Source organism: Poromitra crassiceps, assembly GCF_964638095.1.
Source record: "Poromitra crassiceps genome assembly, contig: HAP1_SCAFFOLD_277, whole genome shotgun sequence".
Taxonomy (NCBI): domain Eukaryota; kingdom Metazoa; phylum Chordata; class Actinopteri; order Beryciformes; family Melamphaidae; genus Poromitra; species Poromitra crassiceps.
Genome location: NW_028152123.1, coordinates 207,818 through 224,264, shown reverse-complemented (window position 1 = coordinate 224,264; position 16,447 = coordinate 207,818). Strand labels below are relative to the sequence as shown.

The following is a 16,447-nucleotide window of genomic DNA, read 5'->3' as shown; positions in this document are numbered from 1 at the left end:
TGAATTCTGTGGGGGGTCTGGTGGGGCAGGAGTCTGTGTGTAGCCCGGGGAGGGGTGCTTAAGTGTGGGGTGCGCAGGTTCGGCTAGTGTGCCGGGTCCTGGAGGGGGGTCTCCCCGGAGAAGGTGGGAGCTGGGCCGGGTAGGCAGGCTGGGTGTTGGGGGTGAGTCGGTGCACTGGGTGTCTGGGGCTGGTCATGGGGCTCACAGGGTGGGTAGGCAGTGCTGTACGCGGCCGCGCGGACCGAAATCAGTTTCTGGCAGCAAATCACTTTTTGGCACAACACCGGCCAGTAGGCTATACAGTAACCTCTCTCCCTGCAATTGGACCATGCAACAATAGCTTAACCCAAGTGGACAATTCTGGTATAGCCTATTGAAATAGGCTAGAATTAAAATCTCACACATCCCTACCCTATTAAAGAAATTAATATTTTCAAATGTGTATGTTATAGCCTATATGAACGAAACGACTAATTACAGTAAGCCACGCTTTGGGACATGGGGATATTCACTGCGTTAACGGCCGTTTGGTGTGTTTCAAATGGATCATTCCATCAGCATCAATTTTCATTACGAATCCGAGCTGGTTCATCCTCCAATTCTTTCCCTCTCTCATTCTCTCCCCCTCTCTCTCTTTTCTCTCTCTCTCTCTCACTCTATCCCTCTGCTTGCACTCAGCAAGAAAGAAGCTGGTGTCACAGACGTGATAGCGGTGACGCTGTGGCTTTTAAGGGGAGTGATCACACACGTGTGAATACTGTTTTGGGCATAAACACGCCTATGGAGGTTTGCGCCGAGATGACGCGAAGCGCAGCGGGCCGACACGCCCACAATTAGGGCTTTGCGCTGCGCTATTCCAGCGTAAAATGGGCGCTAATGAAAAATGGGGCCCATAGTCTACACATCATCATTACCTGAAGTTGATCATTAAGATATTCTATTGTCTATTGTGGATTTGTAAACCAATGATGACTTAATTTACCTATATGCTTTAAAAATGACCATAATTTGTTTTGATTTTATTATCAAATAGTTTATAAATGTAGATGTTTCAATCATGAGAGACCCGTAGAAAATATTGTAAGTTTCCCAAACCATCTGTGCCAATAATTCTGGTGGTTAACACAGCCCAAATCCTGTTTGCGCATAAGTGATTTGGCACGCCTCCAATCTGCACTTGCACCCGTTGTTGTGATGAGTTACGCTCCCCTGCGAGTATTGCATCCTTAACATATGTTGGGGCTGTTTTAACTTAAAAACAGGGAGGTCACGACCAAACAATTATATAATTTTTAAACAAATACCTTTCTGTATAAATCATTACAATATGCTCCCGTGAGGTGGGGATGCGTTTGGCGGCGGGGGTGCAAAACTCAGCATAACACCTGGACACTTGCGCATGGCGGACTGCTATCGTCCTGCAGAGAAGATAGTACAAGGCAGGGGCAAACAGGTGATCAAAGCACTAAAAGCGGATAGCGCCTATACCAAGATAGAGCCCTTTAGAGTGAATTGATAAAATCATAATGTCCAAATAATGTTCCCTTGCACATAATTTAAGTCAACATGGTTCATTCAGTTCAGATGTGAATAGTGCAGATATCACCATTTTGTCTCTGAAAATAACTTACTGGGTGTAACTTCATCCATTTGAGGCGACTGGATTCAGTTGCTGAGAGAGGTCGGAGTTGTTTGCAGAAGCTGTAAGGTCAGAAACACACTGACTGTTATAACTGAACCGACCAGGACACATACCCTTTTAATCCGGCTTCCCAACCGCAGACCCAACCAAGCCGGATGTAACACAGGGGTGCGAACCTGTGATCCTCCTGTTGAGGCAGGGAATCTACCGCTACACTACTGGAAACCAAATATCTGGAAAGCTTTCTCAACGGTATAAAATGCATCGAGGTCGCCAAGTATTTAATGTACAAGTTATCACTGATATATAGAGTGCAAGTCACATCAGATGAACATCAAGTAAAAACAAAAAGACAAAAGACAAATTTACTCAAGTTGTCAAAGTTGTAAGTGCCAGATACCCCCCCCCCCCGCCTGACATTTAACCTTTGTGTTTAGCTCTGACGTCCTGTCTCTTACCTGACCATGCTGATGACCTTTAACCTTTGTGTTTAGCTCTGACTTCCTGTCTCTTACCTGACCATGTTGATGACCTTTAACCTTTGTGTTTAGCTCTGACTTCCTGTCTCTTACCTGACCATGTTGATGACCTTTAACCTTTGTCTTTAGCTCTGACTTCCTGTCTCTTACCTGACCATGCTGATGACCTTTAACCTTTGTGTTTAGCTCTCTGACTTCCTGTCTCTTACCTGACCATGTTGATGACCTTTAACCTTTGTGTTTAGCTCTGACTTCATGTCTCTTACCTGACCATGCTGATGACCTTTAACCTTTGTGTTTAGCTCTGACTTCCTGTCTCTTACCTGACCATGTTGATGACCTTTAACCTTTGTGTTTAGCTCTGACTTCCTGTCTCTTACCTGACCATGCTCATGATCTTTAACCTTTGTGTTTAGCTCTCTGACTTCCTCTCTCTTACCTGACCATGCTGATGCTCACAGTGCTATCGTTGGGGACTGTGTCTCTCAGCCTGACACTGCTTACTGTTGGTTGATTGTCATTTTGCTGAGTGAATTTGAGCTTGTTCTACTCTTGCACTCAGTGTAAGCCACTCTGTATAACAGCATCAACTTAACGCCTAAGTAAATGTCAAAACATCCTCACCTTTCTTCTTTTTGTAAAGTGTGATGACTCCAATAGCAGAAATGATGATGGCAGCAAGAACAGCCACCACAACAATGATGGGGATGGTCACATCACCAGGCACTGTTGAGAAAATAAATAAGTAAATGAATGAATGAATGAATGAATAAATACAATTATTAAATCAATGAAAGAAAGGGCCTGCACATGATGAAGCTGATGTTGGTTTGCTGCTGTCTATGAAGATGGACCTGAGGTACAGCTGAGTTACTGTATTACAGTATCATCTCATCTGTATTAGTTTAGCTGTTATGATTATGAAGGTATCTGCAGGTTTCAGAAGACATTTGTAATACAGGGTGAATTTTAGACCAATTTATAAACCAAAATAGAGAAACAAAGCTGCAAAACAGCCTTTTTCCAACTAAACATAAAAACAGTTATGATGCTATAAAGGGACAGTGTCAGGAAAAGGACAACAGGAAATTAAATGTCAGCAAAGTTGTTTATAAGCAAAGTTAATAAGGTAGACACAATGGGGGGAAACAACATATTGCATATAATACTGTTAGCCTTATTCTGTATCAGTGTAAGGTTGGACAGACAGTCACTGCATCGTGGAAAAGCATACTGCATTTAGGACATTTTAATACTTTCTAAGGGTTTAAGTTTAAATCATTTATTTGTAGAGTTTTTCAGGCCTTTAAAGAATCTACAGAAACCCTGTCAAGGTCACATTATCTGAACAATGATCCTGGGACGAGTATAAATCGGATCCACTTCCAAGTGATATGACAGTGATATGACTGTATAGGTAGATTGTTTTAAAGTTGGATTTAAGGCTCAGCCCATCACATGAGAAAACATAGGCTGGAACTTGGCGGAGTCTATATAAAATAATTTAACAAAGTTTCGGTAACCCTTTATTTTACAGGTACCCTAGTTACATATGAACTATTTGTAATTACACATGAACACCAAATGTAATTACACAGTAATTACCAATAGTTATAAATTACGTTCATATGTAGTTACATTGTAACAGACCTGTAAAATGGAGTGAGTCTGTTCAACTGTAGTTCATATGTAGTTACATTGTAACAGGCCTGTAAAATGGAGTGAGTCTGTTCAACTGTAGTTCATATGTAGTTACATTGTAACAGACCTGTAAAATGAAGTGAGTCTGTTCAACTGTAGTTCATATGTAGTTACATTGTAACAGACCTGTAAAGTGGAGTGAGACCATTCAACTGTAGTTCATATGTAGTTACATGGTACCGGACCTGTAAAGTGGAGTGAGACTGTTCAACTGTAGTTCATATGTAGTTACATGGTACCGGACCTGTAAAGTGGAGTGAGTCTGTTCAACTGTAGTTCATATGTAGTTACATGGTACCGGACCTGTAAAGTGGAGTGAGTCTTTTCAACTGTGGGTCATATGTAGTTACATGGTACCGGACCTGTAAAGAAGCTCTGGGCTGGGACAGAGATTGCTAAAACCCAGTGGTGGATTCGAACCACTGAACTTCTGATTGCAAAGCAAGCGGCTTTAACCACTCAGCCACGAGGGCTTTCCAAACTTCATGGTGGAGTTTAAGAGGATAACTGTATGTCAGTCAGATGTAGTTGCTGTCACTTCATAGCTTTGTTATTATACACAGAGACTTGGGGGAAAATATTGATACTTTATTTAGTTGTAGGTATGATTTTGTCCAGAATTCCAATACAAAAATTATAATAAGTATTGTATATATATATATATATATATATATATAGTATATAAGTATTGTAGATATAGAGGTAACAGTGAAACTATAATCAAAATAGCCATTCTTCTACATTCTAATTGTTAGCTTATTGTAAATGAGTCATTTCCCCATCAATTTCCCAATTTCTCAATTTGTTGGGGACCCAGTCGAAGCCCCTCAAAGACCCCTTTGGTCAGCAGACCCCCGGATCATCTCTCCCCAAAGTCGGGCACAGTCACACTGCAGAAATGCATTCACATTAATCAATATTGCCTGTCTTTCAAGCTACAACTAACAAAGTATCAACATTTTCCCCCAAGTCTATGCTTATAATAACAAAGCTAGGAAGTGACAACTACATCTGACTGACATACAGTTATGCTCTCAAACTCCACTAAGAAAGTTGGAAAGCCCTCGTGGCTGAGTGGTTAAAGCCGCCTGCTTTGCAATCTGAAGTTCAGTGGTTCGAATCCCCCACTGGCTTTTAGCAATCTCTGTCCCAGGCCAGAGCTTCTTTACAGGTCCGGTACCATGTAACTACAGTTAAATAGACTCACTCCACTTTACAGGTCCGGTACCATGTAACTACATATGAACTACAGTTGAATAGACTCACTCCACTTTACAGGTCCGTTACAATGTAACTACATATGAACTACAGTTGAATAGACTCACTCCACTTTACAGGTCCGTTACAATGTAACTACATATGAACTACAGTTGAACAGACTCACTCCATTTTACAGGTCTGTTACAATGTAACTACATATGAACATCATTTATAACTATTGGTAATTACTGTGTAATTACATTTGGTGTTCATGTGTAATTACAAATAGTTCATATGTAACTAGGGTACCTGTAAAATAAAGGGTTACCGAAGTAAACTATATGAGTGTCTCTCCTCTGCCATAAGCTCTTACCCGGGTTGTTGGTCTTGATCACTGCTGGGTCCAGTTTGGTGATGATGTCGTCCTTGACACCATAGATCTGAAACACACACTCGTACTTCCCCCAGTCTTCAGCTTTGACTGATGAAATGTTCAGCTGAACGCTGGTCTGGAAGGTTCCATCGTGGTTGGGGAGGATCTCTCCCTTATCCTGAAGATCCTGAAGCTCCTCTCCATCTCTGGCCCAGAACAACATGACTCTGTCAGGGTGGAATCCTGTAGCGTGGCAGGTGACTGGAGAGGAGGGAGACTTCTGGAGGAGAGAGATCGAGGGAAGAACTGGAGAGAGAGAGAGAGAGACAGACACACACACACACACACACACACACACACACACACACACACAGAGAGAGAGAGTAGAAAGTAGAAAAGTAGAAAAAATCTTTATTGTCCTCAGATGGGGCAATTTGATTCACAGCAAGCAGTTCATTAGAAAACATTAAGACACATAACAACATAGACAGCATGAGACATCTTCAAATGTGTGCTGAGAGAGAAGGAAGGGAGGGGGGGGGTTACATACAACTACAATCTGCATGATCCACATAATCTAAAACTACACAATAGTCTACATATTCAGTCTCTGGATCACCTCAGGAATAAAAGAACGTCGGAATCTATTACTGCCACATTTGGGGAGGCTGAACCTGCGCCCCGAGGGGAGGAGGCAGAATTCATCGAAAAGAGGATGCAGGGGCTCCTGAAGAATGTCCTGAGCTTTCTTGGTCACGCTTTGTGATAAATGTGACTGAGAGCATTTAGGTCAGTGCCAGTGATTTTAGTGTTTTTAACTCTGTTTAGCACGTTCTCCTCTCTCTGATTGAGGTTGCCGAACCAGCAAATGAGAGCAAAAGTAAGAACAGACTCAATACATGATGATTAAAACATTTTCATAAAAGACTTCTGCACTTTAAAGCTGCGGAGCTTCCTTAAAAAGAAGAGACGTTTGTTAGCTTTTTTCATAATTGCCTTCACATCGGGCTCAAAGCTAAGCTCATCATCTAAGATTACCCCCAGATACTTCTAGCCTACTGCTTAACCACCTCTACTGGCTCATCATTGATGAGGCTAGGTGGGGGGGGGGGGGGGGGGGGGGGGTTTGAGAAAGGATTAATTGCACCAATCTACAAATTAATTGACAACTGGGCCAGTCATTATCTAAAAGGCTCAGCACAACAGAATCATCAGCAAATTTTAAAATAAATCTAGACCCGTGACGACTCATACAATAATTGATATATAAAATGAACAGCAGGGAAGAGAGCACACATCCCTGTGGTGACCCCGCTGAAGATTCAAGGAGGCCAGAGAGGACCCGTTTACTCTGACCCTCTGAGAGCGGTTGGTTAAAAAGTCCACCAGCCCCGCTTCCAAACATTTTCCATCCTATCCCAATCCCCCCCAGAAAGATCCAACATATCATATTCTAAATCTCTATCCGTTTAGTAAGGGACTTATTTCCAAAGTGTACAATATGATGCAGAATATGGGACATGGGACAATACAAGGGCTGCTTGGGAACTGGACATAGGAGAGAAATTCTCAGAAGAACTATGAGACACCATTATTTCACAAATTCATTCTTCATCCTTCTGTGTGAGACTTAATCTAATACAATTTAAAATATTTCATCGTTTGCATTTCTCTAATGATAGATTATCCAAAATATATCCATCTGTCAGCCCGGAATGCCTGAGGTGCCACCATGCCCCGGCCTCTCTAGGGCATATGTTCTGGTCCTGCCAATCTCTGAGCAACTTTTGGTCCAACATTTTTGAGTGTTTTTCATCTCTAACTAACACAACACTGAGTCCTAATCCCCTCACTGCCATCTTTGGTGTAGTCCAACCAGAAGAGAGCCTCCGAGGTCACCAAAGAAATGCAATTGCATTTGCCTCTCTTCTGGCCCGCCGACTCATTTTGTTTAATTGGAAGGCAAAAAAAACACCGTCCTTTAAGCAATGGACTCAGGAAGTGATGTCAATGTCGAAATTGGAGAAGGTCAGATATACTGTGCATGGATCAAAATATTTTTTTTATATATATGACAGTTAGATAATATTCAGTCAAAGGATATACTTTCAAAGTGACTAATAAAAATAGACCAGGTTTCATCAAACGTTAATGACAAAGCTAGCAACTATTTTTTTTTCTTTCTTTGACTGTATTTGTTTGTTTGTTTGTTTGTATGACCCTGGATGGGAAGATGTGGCTGGGGGAGGGTATTGGGGTTTTAAGTATGTTAATTACATATTCAATATTCAATATAATATGTCTTACATACTTTAAAAACTTAAATAAAGTTTGTAAAAAAAAAAAAAAAAAAATACACCAGCCAGGCAACAATATTAAAATCAAAATCAAAATCGTGTTTGAGCCATTGGGCAGGGACAGGGAGGGACAGAATGACAAAAAACAAGTGTGTGTGTAAACTCTAGAAAGAGAAGATACAGATGAACACTACATCAGGTCATGTGACTCTACCTGTTCTCTGCAGAGTGCTCTTCCCATAGGACACATACTTCTTCAGCCAATCAATACACTCTGTGGTGAGGTAGTGCTTCTTTTGTGCCATCAAAGCTTTGTCATTATTCCACCTCTCTTTGGTCATAACAGCCTGTTGTACTGGAGCGATCCATGTCAGTGTCTTCATGTCCAATACTATGAAGTCTTCTCCATCATAACCTTGCTGATGAAAACCATTAACTTCTCCTGTCTCATCATCCCATTCACAGCCATACATGACCTGGCTAATATGGACACCTGAGAGAGAGAGAGAGAGAGAGAGAGAGAGAGAGAGAGAGAGAGAGAGAGAGAGAGAGAGAGAGAGAGAGAGAGAGAGAGAGAGAGGGAGAGACACACACACACACACACACACACACACACACACACACACACACAGACAGACAGAGAGAGAGAGAGAGCAGTCGACTATCAGTCAAGTCAAGTCAAGTCAATTTTATTTATATAGCACATTTCATACATAAAGCAATTCAAAGTGCTTCACAAGACATTACAGACATAAGAGAATAAAAGAAGATAAAGACAATTAAAAGCGAAAAAGCAGTAAGATGCTACACGTTTGGTCAATACAGGAAAATAATAGGATAAATAGACATTTCAACAGTTAAACGCGGTGCTAAACAGAAAAGTTTTTAGACCATTTTTAAAAATAAAGTGTTGGGGAAAATCTGAGGGCCTCAGGCAGGTTGTTCCAGCTAACAGCGGCACAGTGTGTAAAGGCGGCCCTGCCCTGGTTCGAGTGGATCCTTGGGACAGCTTTTAAGCCGGACCCAGCTGACCTGAGAGGTCTAGTTGGTTCATAGCGAGGGAGGAGATCTGCTATGTATTGTGGGAAAGGATTTTAAATTTAATTCTGTAACCTACAGGGAGCCAGTGTAGAGATTTAAGAACAGGGGTAATATGATTAGCCCTCCGAGTCCTAGTTAAGACCCTAGCAGCAGCATTTTGAATGAGCGGGAGTTGCCTATAAGTTCTTTATTTGAGAGACCGGAAAAAAGGCTGTTACAGTAGTCTAATCTACTGTAAATAAAGGCATGAATTAGTTTTTCTAAGTCCTGACTGGAAATGAAGCCCCTAATCCGAGCAATATTTTTAAGATGATAAAAAGCAGATTTTCGGACCGACTTAATGTGTGAGCTGAAATTAAGATCGGAGTCGATAGTAACTCCAAGGCTTTTTACTTGGTCCTTTGGCTTCAAGGAAAGAACCTCGAGGCAGGCTGCAATTTGAAGTCATCGTTCTTTTGGACCAAAAACGATCACCTCAGTTTTGTCTTTATTAAGCTGGAGGAAGTTTTTACACATCCAGTCATTAAGTTAATCAATGCACTGACAGAGTGAGTCAATGGGAGCATGATCGCCTGACGAAAGAGGTATGTAGAGTTGTGTATCATCTGCATAGTTATGGTAGGCTATATGATTTCTTTGCATAATTAGAGCTAAAGGGAGCATGTACAGATTAAATAGAACGGGCCCCATGATGGATCCCTGAGGGACCCCACATATCATTTGAGTTATGTCAGAGGTGTAATTGCCAATGGATACAAAGTAGTTTCTGTCCTGGAGATACGTTTTAAACCATTGGAGGGCCATACCAGAGAGCCCCACCCATTTTTCTAACCTGTCTAATAGAATTGAGTGATCGACGTTGTCGAACGCAGCGCTAAGGTCTAATAATACTAGATTTTTTAATTTTTTTTCAGTAGTTGATCTCTCATGTTTAGCACAGAGACACACTGATCCACAGACACCAACACAGAGGATCTCCACCTCCTGCTGTTACTGGCTGGATGGAAGGTGCTCACAGCCAAACATCATGTGGACAGTGTGGACATCTCAGAGAGAGACACTATGCTCTCTATGCTCTCTTTACCACAGAGAACAAGACACACAAGGACACGCATGCATGCGCTCGCACGCGCGCTCACACTCACACACACACACACACGCACACACACACACACACACACACACACACACACACACACACACACACACACACACACACACACACACACACACACACACACACTGTCCTGAGGCTGGTCTAGAAGCTTCCACTGAAGGAGAGTTTCAGCCTAGGATTAGTCTCTAGACTAGACCTGCTCAGCAGGACAGTGATTCTGTTCAGTAGTGTGTGTTACCACAACTGGGCACAATAAGACAGAGAGCAGCAGCAGCATTATGGAGACTGGGAGTCTGTCTGCCCTGATTGGTCCATCCATCCATCAATCATTCCATACAACCAACAACTATTTCCACCTGCAGATGTTGGCTTGGTGCCACCTACTGGGACGGACCAACACACTGTGGTCAGTAGAGTTATCATCTAATGTGTTTCTGCTGGAGATAGATTATGTGATGGAGAGTAGTAGAGTTAATCTAATGTGTAGTTCTACTATATATTTATTATGGGGTGGAAACAGAGTTAATATAATGTAATGTGTAGTTCTACTATATATTTAGTATGCGATGGACACAGTAGTTGGGTGTTAAACTTGTCCAAAATGTGACCTGGATGAGAAATTTAACATATTGTCCTCTCAGCAGTTTATTAAAACATGCTAACTGTCATATGGGACCCAGCAGAAGCAGCTTGTGTCCAGTTGACAGTCCATAGTTTGAGAAACCAGGCAGTCATGTTATTCTATCAGCTGTGTTGTCAACCTGTTTCTACAGTAGAGTTATTATGGAGACTCACTGTGGGTCGTTCAGTAGAGTTATTCTGGAGAGACTCACTGTGGGTCGTTCAGTAGAGTTATTCTGGAGAGACTCACTGTGGGTCGTTCAGTAGAGTTATTATGGAGAGACTCACTGTGGGCCGTTCAGTAGAGTTATTATGGAGAGACTCACTGTGGGTCGTTCAGTAGAGTTATTATAGAGAGACTCACTGTGGGTCGTTCAGTAGAGTTATTATGGAGAGACTCACTGTGGGCCGTTCAGTAGAGTTATTATGGAGAGACTCACTGTGGGTCGTTCAGTAGAGTTATTATGGAGAGACTCACTGTGGGCCGTTCAGTAGAGTTATATGGAGAGACTCACTGTGGGCTGTTCAGTAGAGTTATTATAGAGAGACTCACTGTGGGTCGTTCAGTAGAGTTATTATAGAGAGACTCACTGTGGGTCGTTCAGTAGAGTTATTATAGAGAGACTCACTGTGGGTCGTTCAGTAGAGTTATTATAGAGAGGCTCACTGTGGGTCATTCAGTAGAGTTATTATGGAGAGACTCACTGTGGGCCATTCAGTAGAGTTATTATGGAGAGACTCACTGTGGGTCATTCAGTAGAGTTATTATAGAAAGACTCACTGTGGGCCGTTCAGTAGAGTTATATAGAGAGACTCACTGTGGGCTGTTCAGTAGAGTTATTATGGAGAGACTCACTGTGGGTCGTTCAGTAGAGTTATTATGGAGAGACTCACTGTGGACCGTTCAGTAGAGTTATTATGGAGAGACTCACTGTCGGTCGTTCAGTAGAGTTACTGTATATGGAGAGACTCACTGTGGGCTGTTCAGTAGAGTTATTATGGAGAGACTCACTGTGGGTCGTTCAGTAGAGTTATATGGAGAGACTCACTGTGGGCTGTTCAGTAGAGTTATATGGAGAGACTCACTGTGGGTCATTCAGTAGAGTTATTATAGAGAGACTCACTGTGGGCTTTTCAATAGAGTTATTATAGAGAGACTCACTGTGGGTCGTTCAGTAGAGTTATTATAGAGAGACTCACTGTGGGTCGTTCAGTAGAGTTATTATAGAGAGACTCACTGTGGGTCGTTCAGTAGAGTTATTATAGAGAGGCTCACTGTGGGTCATTCAGTAGAGTTATTATGGAGAGACTCACTGTGGGTCATTCAGTAGAGTTATTATAGAAAGACTCACTGTGGGCCGTTCAGTAGAGTTATATAGAGAGACTCACTGTGGGCTGTTCAGTAGAGTTATTATGGAGAGACTCACTGTGGGTCGTTCAGTAGAGTTATTATGGAGAGACTCACTGTGGACCGTTCAGTAGAGTTATTATGGAGAGACTCACTGTCGGTCGTTCAGTAGAGTTACTGTATATGGAGAGACTCACTGTGGGCTGTTCAGTAGAGTTATTATGGAGAGACTCACTGTGGGTCGTTCAGTAGAGTTATATGGAGAGACTCACTGTGGGTCGTTCAGTAGAGTTATTATAGAGAGACTCACTGTGGGTCGTTCAGTAGAGTTATATGGAGAGACTCACTGTGGGCTGTTCAGTAGAGTTATTATGGAGAGACTCACTGTGGACCGTTCAGTAGAGTTATATGGAGAGACTCACTGTGGGTCGTTCAGTAGAGTGATATGGAGAGACTCACTGTGGGCTGTTCAGTAGAGTTATTATGGAGAGACTCACTGTGGGTCATTCAGTATAGTTATTATGGAGAGACTAACTGTGTTCAGTAGAGTTATTATGGAGAGACTCACTGTGGGTCGTTCAGTATAGTTATTATGGAGAGAGTAACTGTGTTCAGTAGAGTTATTATGGAGAGACTCACTGTGGGTCATTCAGTATAGTTATTATGGAGAGACTAACTGTGTTCAGTAGAGTTATTATGTTGAGACTCACTGTGGGTCGTTCAGTAGAGTTATTATGGAGAGACTCACTGTGTGTCGTTCAGTAGAGTTATTATGGAGAGACTCACTGTGGGTCGTTCAGTAGAGTTATTATGGAGAGACTCACTGTGGGTCGTTCAGTAGAGTTATTATGGAGAGACTCACTGTGGGTCGTTCAGTAGAGTTATTATGGAGAGACTCACTGTGGGTCGTTCAGTAGAGTTATTATGGAGAGACTCACTGTGTTCAGTAGAGTTATTATGGAGAGATTCACTGTGTGTCGTTCAGTAGAGTTATTATGGAGAGACTCACTGTGGGTCGTTCAGTAGAGTTATTATGGAGAGACTCACTGTGGGCCGTTCAGTAGATTTATTATGGAGAGACTAACTGTGTTCATTAGAGTTATTATGTTGAGACTCACTGTGGGCCGTTCAGTCCAGTTATTCTAATCTAATCTAGTGAAGATAAACTGTTCATAATCTGTGTTGGATGGAGAGAGAAACTGTATCAGTAGCCTGGGTAAACCCAGCCTTCAACGTGACGTCACAGGCTATGCCTGTCGCATAAGTTTCTTCGTGACTGATAGTACATAGAGGTCACGTGGAGGCTGGATTTACCCAGGCTGCTGTATCAGCAGACTAGCATCCAGTATAGTCTCAGTCTTCGTAATGTGTGTGTTGAGTCTGACTGCGTGTTTCAGTCAGGTGTGTGTGTGTGTGTGTGTTTGTGTGTGTGTGTGTGTGTGTGTGTGTGTGTGTGTATGTGTGTGTGTGTGTGTGTGTGTGTGTGTGTGTGTGTGTGTGTGTCTCTTGTGTGTGTCTGGTGGAGGTTAGTGACAGGCAACGCTAAATGTCAATGAAAATACGGTGCAAACTTTGAACTCCCAAAACTGCAGACGTGACATTATTGAGTACTATCAAACATGCCAGCGGCAGCGCTGGACTGGTCTGCGTCTCCAGGGAAAACTTGCCTGCCTGTCATTCGCTGACCACACCGCGTCTCACTCCATATTACAAGACGCAACAATCGACGAATCAATTCTCAAGTTTACAATAAAAGCCCGGCTTCAAGTTCTACCTACTAAATACAATATGTCTCTCTGGTTCCCCTCACAACATGAACCAGACTGCCTAAATAACCATCCGTTGGAATCAATCGCACACATCATGAACAGTTGCTCCACTTTTAAAGGACTATACACTGCACGCCACGACCGTATAGTGCAGTGGTTCTCAAATGGGAGTCCGGGGACCCCCAGGGGCCAGGGGGTCCGCGAAAAGTTTTCAAGAAAATACAAATAAAAACTTTTTTGCGTGTGCAAAAGCTTCATAGTTCAACGAAAATATTTTATGCTTTAAATATAAAATGGTTCATGGATTACATTCTAATCTAACACACCTATCAATTTAAAAGTCAAGCACGTTACCATGGAAACAATTAAGCTTAGCCCAAAATCACAAATCAGAATGAGGGGGTCCCCAGTATATTTTCTATCTTGTAAGGGGTCCTTGGCTGAAAAACATTTGAGAACCTCTGGTATAGTGGACTTGATTGCTAAAGAACTGCGCCGCAACATAGACCAGTTGACAAAACTTCATGAACACAAAACTGTTCAGATGGACTGGTTTTCTTCATCTAATCACAACAGCACACTTGACCGTGTTATAAAGTCCTCTCACTCCGGATGTTGTCATGATCAATGAAACCACTAAGACTGTTCTTATTTTGCAATTTGGCTCTTTTGATTCATACATGGACATTTGCTTCAGTGGACTGCAAAAAAAAACAAGTGCAAAACACCTGGTTAAATTCTGTTCTGTGTCCGCCATCATAGGCAGCGATCATATTTGGAAAAGATGATGTCACCTCTATCCATAAATGTTTTGTAGCTTGCTGGTGTGCTTATGTTGTGGTCATGTTCCTCTTTACATTGCATTTTGACTCTGAGATACATTTGGATGTTGATGTGATTATGTCCTTAATTGAAAATCCAAATAAAGAAATTAAAATGTGTGTGTGTGTGTGTGTGTGTGTGTGTGTGTGTGTGTGTGTGTGTGTGTGTGTGTGTGTGTGTGTGTGTGTGTGTGTGCGCGCGTGCATGCGTGCGTGCGTGTGTGTGTGGTGTAAGCTACATTTCTCTGGTACTTTACAACAAACCAGGAGGAAAAACATTTCAGGAGAATAAGGTAAGATAAACAAACCTCCAGTTTGGTTGAAGAGCTGCTTTGCAAGGTGAATGTTGTCTTTGTTGAACTGCTGGGTGTCCACACACTCCCCAGTTTGTCCCTCCCAGTAGTGTGGATCATCTGCTGTGGCATTGATCATCCAGTCCTGTTTGGGCACAGCTCTCTTGGTGTTGCTGTCATAGTGAAACATCTGAACTTCATCAACCAACCCAACATACACAAACTCTGGGAAGTTTGGGACTCCAGAGGATGCAGTGAAGAAATACTTCAGGGTATGAGTCACTGCGGGACAAAACAGTGAAAGTAAGAAGCTCAGGTTTCTGAATTCTATTTTTAATTCATTTTTTACTAACAATGTGTGACCACTCTTCAATTCCATATGCACAACAGAAAATCTCAATTTCTGTTCAATAAATATGGGAAAATAAATAAATAAACAACTGCATCTTGAGGAAAGAGTAATATACAGTTTCCATTACGTTTATAAGGGTTAGTATTTATTTAGACAGAATTTACTTGCCAGCAAATTAAGCTTATTTCAATCCAAAACACTATCACATTTTTGGAAAATGTCATGTAATAATGTTTAAATTCATTAGTCATGACTTCAAAAACACTGTGAGCCCTATCTTCCCAAACACGCTAATTAGCGCTTGTGCAGCCTTTTAACGCATGGCGCAGCGCAATTTGGAGGCGTGGCCAAGTGCTCTGCTATTCTCCGTGGACGCAAAATGGCGGTGCCGATGCCTAAAGCAACAATTATTTGCAGGTGTGGCCATGTGCCAGCTGGGCTCACATCAATAAACCAATCAAAGTCGCCTATCCCATCCCCTTTAAAAGCCAGCGTTAGTGGCTGGAGCAGGGCAGAGAGACCCCCCCTCGTCGTCCTTCTGCCAGCGCCCCGGCGGACTTGGCTCGTTCGCCACACTGCTCCGGAATGAGGGCGGCGGACCACCTGCAGCAGGCCACAGAGCAGGTCCCCGCAGGCGAGGGGGGTGAGGAAGAAGACCCAATTATTTCCGTTTTTTTTCCACATTAATTCATTTCACATTCTGCTTTTTTTGTTCATTAAACATTCCCCTCCTTTTGAGATCATTTTGTGTCCAGTCTTTCTTGCACTTAACGTAGGCTACACGGGGGTAATGCCGGGCACAGGCGCAAATTGGAGCTGTGCTAAGTCATTTGCTATCCTCCGTGCCTGTAAAATGCCAGCGCAAACGGGATTTGGGCGGGTTTAACGACCAGAATTATTCACAGATGTGGCCTGGTAATCAGATTACCGTCTCGCATTGCCTTTAACACAGTTTGCGCCATGCATGCGTAATTTGGGGATGGCACGTCCGTGCGTAATGACGTACCGAAAATGAATTACCTGGTACTGCACTGGCAGCGAGGAGAATAATGGTGCGTTTAAGAGTGCACAGAGTGTTTTAGCACCTAAGTAAGAGGTGCTTTTGAAAGCTCTTAGCGCAAATAATTGCGGGCATGCTGACGATGACTGAAGGCAAGCATTTAGCAAGGAAACGCCTGGTTTGGCATAGGGCACGCCCAGCATTAAGACAAGCACTAAAAGCAAATAGTGGGGTCTCTCCTCTCAGGTTGGGCAGCTTGCTTGGGTGGAGTGGAGTGAGGTTAAATCTAAATCAGCAGCGAGGTTTGAAAGCATATATTTTATATAGGCCACCAAACAGGTGCAGGGAATCACACTGTCAATTACGATACAGCAGAGCTCGGACTGCTGCTGT

The 16,447-nt window shown here is 42.6% G+C and overlaps 1 protein-coding gene across 1 annotated transcript; it reads right to left on the bottom strand.

Annotated features, from left to right (window-relative positions):
• Nucleotides 1–1,410: 1,410 nt before the first annotated feature.
• Nucleotides 1,411–15,081, bottom strand: LOC310770955 (class I histocompatibility antigen, F10 alpha chain-like; the record flags this gene model as incomplete). The annotated part of the gene is made up of 5 exons (XM_083663650.1): nucleotides 1,411–1,418; nucleotides 2,746–2,847; nucleotides 5,396–5,701; nucleotides 7,907–8,185; nucleotides 14,718–15,081. The coding sequence occupies 5 exons, from the start codon at nucleotides 15,079–15,081 to the stop codon at nucleotides 1,411–1,413; spliced, it is 1,059 nt and encodes a 352-aa protein (XP_083519776.1).
• Nucleotides 15,082–16,447: the final 1,366 nt, after the last annotated feature.